This window comes from Equus caballus, chromosome 2, assembly GCF_041296265.1.
Source record: "Equus caballus isolate H_3958 breed thoroughbred chromosome 2, TB-T2T, whole genome shotgun sequence".
NCBI lineage: Eukaryota > Metazoa > Chordata > Mammalia > Perissodactyla > Equidae > Equus > Equus caballus.
In genome coordinates, this window is record NC_091685.1 from 88,240,615 (window position 1) to 88,247,497 (window position 6,883).

General features: G+C 42.5%; 1 protein-coding gene and 2 non-coding genes across 3 annotated transcripts; all 3 read right to left on the reverse strand.

The window, feature by feature from the left end:
- Window positions 1-1,390: 1,390 nt before the first annotated feature.
- On the reverse strand, window positions 1,391-6,309 carry RPS3A (ribosomal protein S3A). The gene is made up of 6 exons (XM_001501474.5): window positions 5,791-6,309; window positions 4,921-5,024; window positions 4,343-4,530; window positions 2,428-2,636; window positions 1,728-1,837; window positions 1,391-1,559 (listed from the first exon to the last, which is right to left on the reverse strand). Exons 1-6 carry the CDS (start codon window positions 5,850-5,852, stop codon window positions 1,438-1,440), a joined length of 795 nt encoding a protein of 264 aa, XP_001501524.3. The 5' UTR covers window positions 5,853-6,309; the 3' UTR covers window positions 1,391-1,437.
- On the reverse strand, window positions 2,053-2,124 carry LOC111772648 (small nucleolar RNA SNORD73). The gene has a single exon (XR_002806651.1). It is a non-coding gene; the product is annotated as a small nucleolar RNA SNORD73 (small nucleolar RNA).
- LOC111772646 (small nucleolar RNA SNORD73) lies at window positions 3,553-3,625 on the reverse strand. The gene has a single exon (XR_002806649.1). It is a non-coding gene; the product is annotated as a small nucleolar RNA SNORD73 (small nucleolar RNA).
- Window positions 6,310-6,883: the final 574 nt, after the last annotated feature.

Sequence of the window (6,883 nt, forward strand, 5' to 3'; positions counted from 1 at the left end):
GAATACCATTTTAGACATGTTACATATGAAATGCCAATTTGACATCCAAATGAAACTATCAAGTAGGCAGTTGGATAGACAAACCTGGAGTTCAAAGACAGGTATAGGCTAGAAATAAAAAAATCTGGGAGTCAGCTTATTTGAAACCAAGAAATTGAGTATCACCTCCAACACTAAGGTCTGTGATTGAACTGAAAGAGTAGCCAGTGATGTAGGAACTTCGAGGTGAGATCCTCAAAGACAGGAGGAAATCAACTGTCAAACGTCACCAACAGAGGTCAAATAAAATGAAGGCCAAGAATGGACCACTGGACTTAGCAACAAAGCCACTGTTCATCTTGACAGTGACTGCTTCCTTAGAGTGATGTGAGGGGAAAAGCTGAATTGTAGCAGACAAAGCAAAATTAGAAACAAAAATTATGGTCGACTCTTTTAAGCTTTGATATAAGTGGCTGAGTAGGGTGATATCTTTAAGGGTAGAGGATTCATTTGTATGCTGATGAGACTGGTAGAAGGAATATTGATAAAGGTGAGAATTGTTGGAACCATGAACTTGCTTAGGCAAGAGGTGGGACCTAATGCTCAAATGTCCTAGCATTACTCACCCAATGACAAGAGGGAAGGCAGAAAATGTGAACACATGTATACATGACAGGGTGGAAGTAATGGGAATTTGTGAGGCTGTTTTCTCATCTACTTTAAACTTCCTTCATGATTTTAAGGTCATCAGCTGAGCAAGAATTAGAACGCTGGAGGTTTGAGAGAAGGGTTATAGAACAGAATAGGTGAGGGACTACAGAAGGAAAAGCTAGACCGTAGGCAGCATTACACGCCCCCTTACTAAGAGACCAATAAACAAGTTCTCTAGCCAAGTTTAGCTTCACAGGGGAGGTGCACAGTGCGGCATTTTACAGCTAGAGGAAAAAGACAGCTTTTGGATTAAAAACACAAAAAGCCAATGGGCTCTTCCCTTTCCATTATTCAATCAGTCTAGTAGAGTGGTTCTCAACTGTCATCCCTGGCCATCAGCATTACCTGGAAACTTGTTAAAAATGCAAAATTTCAGGCCTCACCCTACAACTACTTAATCAGAAACTCTGGGGGCAGGGTCCTGCAATCTGTTTTAATAAGCCTTCCAGGCGGTTTGAGAACCATCTGAAAACCTAAGCCATGTAAAGAAAGTGTTCCTTTTATTATCCATCTATAATGCTTCCTGATCACTACAGCTCTAAAATAGATCACTACCCTTTCTCAGCTACTTAGTATCTAAGAGCAATGGATAAAATCCATTCATTCAACAAGTCAGAAAAGTCCACCAGACTTATCAATTCAGAAGATCTGATTCACCAAGCTGTCAGACGATTTGAAAAGAACGACCAGAAATAAAATATCACAAATAAGATTTTTTTTAATTTGTCTCCATCAAAAGTCTGAATTTTAAACAGATTCTTGCACTGGTGGCTCGTATCCGTCAGCTCGTTCAACTTTAGCACCTGTCTCATCCCCAGTAGCTTTTCCAGAACTACTACCTTCACCATGAAGCTCCATGAGTTTTCCCACTAAAAGGAAGAAAAAATTCTGTTAGTTATAGTACACTGTATATTGAAACAATGGTCTTCAGTACTATATAGGCATGACAGAAAAAAAAGCCATCTGGCCTCAAAAACACAAAAACAAAACACTAAATAATGTTTTTTCTTTCAGGAATCCTGTGATTTTTCACTTACATTCAAACTTGGGCTTCTTCAGCATTTTTACTTTTCTAACAAAGACATCATGGAGTGGATAAATAGACTGGCAAGCCTTTTCTATGTCCTTTCCAATACTGTCTGGAATCCTGCAAACCAGTAATGACAGATTAGAATAAACCTACACATATAATACCTCATTTGACCCACATAAATCCTCATGTAAAATAATCTATTATTGCCCTTTTTACACGTGAAGGTTAAATGATCTGAACTATACAGCTCATTAGTAGTAAAGTTAACATTTGAACCTTCTGAGTCCAAGCTTTATTTCTTTTCCATTACTCTTAGTCAACTGCATGGGAACATCAGAAAAATGTTAACAGTTTTATCACCGGACATCATATGGGACCGAAACACATTGTCATCATCTATTCCCATACATTATTGTTTGTGGAGGATTCCATCTACTCAGTGTATTTTCCAATTAAGGCAAGAGCATTTCCTGTGCTTCAAGTCTCACTAAATGCCATGAGATAGCTTCATCCAAAAAAGTATAAAGAAACCAAATCACATTTACTGAGCACGTAATATGCTTTTATTTCTACAGATGTAGCTAAACGGTTTCAGACAGGATTTAAGCACAGATCTGACTCCACCTTGTCTCATACGCTTTCCCTCATCTGAGGGATCATCAGAGATTCAGGCTTGTATTGTGTGAGGAAAAAGAAACACTTACAATTTATTGACCACTTCTTTCAAGTCATTGGTCTGCACCTCTCGGGTCATGATTTCCATCATCTTCTTCCGGATCTGACGGACCTGTTGGTGCTGAGCATAAGAGGTCTTCCGAATCTGATTGTTGCGTTTTTTAGTAAAACCAACACAGAACAGACGAAGCAAATAACCATCGGTAGTCTTGACGTCAACATGAGCTTCAATCATGGTCTAGTGAAAAAAAGATAGCGTCAGATACACTGTTTTTTTTTCTCCTCAAGTACCCCTAGTACATGGCTGTATATTTTAGTTGTGGGTCCTCGAGTTGTGGCACGTGGGATGCCACCTCTGCATGGCCTGAAGAGCGGTGCCATGTCCGCGCCCAGGATCAGAACCAGCAAAACCCTGGGCCACCAAAGCAGAGTGCGCGAACTTAACCACTTGGCCACGGGGACAGCCCTACACTGGGTTTTAATGTAATCGATTTTTATCCCTCAAACTGTAATATAAAAAAGCTGGAAGGTCAGGTACTGATTACACAGTATAAAGCCTAGAATTAACTTTCTTGAAGTAAACTTATCATTAAATACCCCAAGTCCTTACTATCCTTCACATCTAATTAAATAAATACCAAGTCCTCTCAAGTGTCTTCCCTCTTCCTCTCTAGGTGACTTCTCTATCCTCACTATCACTATAAACAGCACCCACCCACACCTTGCACACATGCCAGCCTCTAACAGCCTGCCCTTGCCCCCAATCAATTGTACAACTCGGCAAGATAAGAGGAAAATAGGTTCTAAGAGACTCTACAATATGGACATCTACACTCCATCTTTTGAAAACGTGCGCTCTGAATAGGTGAAGTGTTGCAATAACACTAAAATGCACATATTTTTAAATGTCCTTTATATTCCAAACTAAAGCCATGCTGAGGATTAACTATTCAATTTCACAGCTAAAACAGAATAAAAATATCAATAATTAGCCATAGTACTGCTGAAACTTAAAAAACAATCTTAAGTAGTGACAAAAACTGAATTGCCTTCTTTGCGTTTTGTAAATATTATACCTTAGTTTAAAAAATGAATATAATGATAGCAAAAAGACCTTAAATATTTCCAGAAATGCAACTGTAAAATCTTAGGGGAATGTCAGAAATAAATGTAACGGTATAATCAGTATGTATCATCTGGGACCGAAACATCTTGTCATCATTCATTCCCGTATACAAAACATCCCCAAACTGGGTGGTTAGCCAGACACATCTGAACCAAGGTAATTATTATTTCCTGTAATACTACTATTGTTTACTAAATGCTTTCTATGCTAAGCATGTTCACACGGATCTTGTATTTCATCCTCCTAAGTCTGTGAGATGATACTCTTACCTACATTTTACAGATAAAGAAACCAAGGCTTAGCAAGCTTTAAGTTACTTGCCAATGAGAACACAACTGGGAAATGAAGCCAAAATTTCAACCCTACACCAGAGACTCTGCCACTCTTATTATGCTATCTTGCCAGAGGTAATCAAGACTAGCCCACTCCACCCTTCCACTATAAAACTCACTGAACTTCGAGGTCCAAAGATATTTTGAAGATAGGCAAAAACTGCAAACCTGCACCCCTGCACCTAGATGTTCCCCAACCAGCCACTAACTCATGCAGCAAGAAAACTTGGATGATAGCCCAGTATTAAATCTTGAACTGAATTTAAACAGATAAATAAGAGGAACACGGCTTGCTCAGCTCAGCTGTTGCTCAAGTTCAAGAGCGCCAATCCCAGAGTCAGCACTCAGCAACAGCAAGAAAACATCAAGGATTAAAATGAAATCTAAACCTCAACTGCATGATTTGCTCCTTCCTGTCATCACACCATGGCCTTCCTGGTGATGCCAGCCACAGCACCACGCACTCTACGGAACTTTTGTTCTCACCTGCCATTTTTTGACCATGGAGCACATTTTGTCACGAGTAAGATCCATCCCATGGAAGTTAGTTAGGCAGTTTTTGCCCTGAACATCCTCAGTAATTAGCTTGAATTTTCTAAATGCAACTTCGTCATTCTGCAGATCAGCAAGGCTCACTTCAAAAACACGACCCTTGAGGCCATCAGATGCGATTTCTATAAAACAAGAAATCAATTGTCTTATTAACATTAGGAACCACAGAAGCAAAGTCAAGCCAACAAAGATTATGCCCATGCATAAAGTTGAGCTTAGAAAATGGTAAATTATAAAGACCTTAACTTTTGTTAATCAAGTCCATCTTGACACCAATGACTTACTGACAGTGCTCATTAGAAGCTCAAAACTATTCATGCACCTTTTCTTAGTAATTCTAAAAGCATCACCTTGCTTCTACAAGTGTTGTACCAAAAACAAGCACCACAGGGTCCAAAGCTGCAACCAACAGCTGACGTTTCCTTAAAGCTCCCATGACAGGACCAACAGTAGACCAAGATACATCCATGTCTCAATTCAAGAAAAATACAAACCAAGATTAAGATACTCACTGGTTCCTTGAGTTCTCGTGACTAACGTTTTCCCGATATTTCTTATATTGAACATAGCTGGTGCTTTCACATCATACCAATCTTTCTTAGAAAATGGATCAACCCTGGATTTAAAAAAATGCTTAAGTTTTATCGCAGATCACGTAATTTTTGATTTTTTTTTCAACTTTCCTCATTCTAGTCATCTAAAGAGCTAACTGACATGTAGAAACAAGAGTAAACTATTTCTCACACAGCGAGGTGAGGGGCACACATGTAAATGTAGATCTTCCCACTACGTGTTTCACTGCACAAACCGGACACTTTGATAAAATTATGCCACAAACGTACACACTCCCCACTCCCATCGGTCCTTTGACTACATAGGCAGCACTGCCTCCAAATAACATGCACGTCTTTTGAACTTTACTAGTACATGAAGACACGTACTGGTAACCCAGGCTCTTCAGGGCCTCACGGGAGCCTATGAGGAGCTCCCAGGTTCCACCCGGCTCAAGCAGAGGAGGAGTGTAGGCTCGTGGGTGCACAAGAAAAGTACCTTCCTCAACTCCAGCTCTTGGAGTGGCATCTATTACCCGTGGAATTTACGAGGCCCTTGGGCCTGCAATACAAAAACATGCCAGCCCCGAGTCGCGACGACACTCTGGCTCAAAAGGGGAGAGAAGACCCAGAAGACCAGGGGAAAGGCAGCCGAACAGCCGCGACCCAGCACCCAGATCCGCCAGGCCGCGGTTTGGCGTTTACCACCCCGGCACGGCCCGCGCAATCCAACTGGCATCCTCGCCATCCGGCCCACGCCGCGACCCAGAACCCGCCCGCCGACTCCAGCAGCACCCCAAAAAGCGGCAGGCCACGACAGTCGCCACTTACACTTTCTTCTTGGCGCCCTTTTTCCCTCCTTTCGTAAGGCGCTTGTTCTTTCCCACCGCCATGACGCTGCTCAGTGAGCCAAAAGGGCGGAAGTGCAACTCGCGCGAGAACTTAGGCTGTACGGGGCGGGGCACGCCGTCTACGTGACCTGCGATCTTGCGTTCTTCCGTCCTCAAGAATATCGGGACAGCAGAAAGCGCCACTCTTCCGACTGTGGCTGTGACAGCGCCCTCCCGTGTGGGGAGACCGCGCAGCACGCTGCTGGCCACTCGCTGGGAGGTTGCACTCCCGAGGCGCGGGTGCTGGCGGCTTGAGGTGCAGACTTCTGGTTGCCGGTGGTTTCCGTGGCTCCGACGCCGGGAAATGAGTTTGTGTGGAAGGAGACGCCCGCTCAACGTCGCTCAAAGCTGAACTCACCATCTCACTTTCAAAACTGTTTTCTCGAGAGCATGGGATTTGGAATCAAGCAGCACATCCAGGTTCAAATGCTAGTTTCAACAATATTAAGCCTTGTGACCTGTCTGTGCTTCCGTTTCCCCGTATTTAAAATGGAGATAGTAATATAATCTACCTCATAAGATAGTAGACTTAAGTATAACTTTGGGGATACTAGTAATGTTCTGCTTGTCGGTATGGGTGCTGGTTAGTGGGGTATGTTCGCTTTGTGAACATCCATCAAGCTGTACGCTTATCTGTGGACTTTTCCATGTTTCTTATACCGTGATATAAAGTTAAAAAAAAAAAAGTGGAGTGAACTCAGCCGATTGTTTCCCTGAGGGACTATGGATCCAGTGTTCCCAGACATTTTGATTTTTCAAGAAAAGTTGGGAATTTTTTGTGTGAAATCCACAAGTTTTTGAATTTTTGCAACTAATCCCAAAACAGGTTTTTTTCTTTTTGGGGAAGACTGGCCCTGAGCTAACATCTGTGCCCATCTCCCTCTACCTTATATTTGGGACGCCTGCCACCGCATGGCTTGCCAAGTGGTGCTTAGGTCGGTGTCTGGGATGGAATGGGTGAACCCCGGGGCCGCTGAAGTGGAGCATGCGAATTTACCCGCTGCACCCCCGGCCTGGCCTCAAAACCAGGTATT

Excerpts from the sequence above, each read along its gene's own strand:
- RPS3A (XM_001501474.5), bottom strand. The coding sequence starts at position 5,852 with ATGGCGGTGGGAAAGAACAAGCGCCTTACGAAAGGAGGGAAAAAGGGC. Across the intron at positions 4,531-4,920 it reads CACGAGAACTCAAGGAACCA|AAATCGCATCTGATGGCCTC; the intron begins GTGAGTATCTTA and ends CTTGTTTTATAG. Across the intron at positions 1,838-2,427 it reads AAAGAAGTGGTCAATAAATT|GATTCCAGACAGTATTGGAA; the intron begins GTAAGTGTTTCT and ends ACTGGTTTGCAG.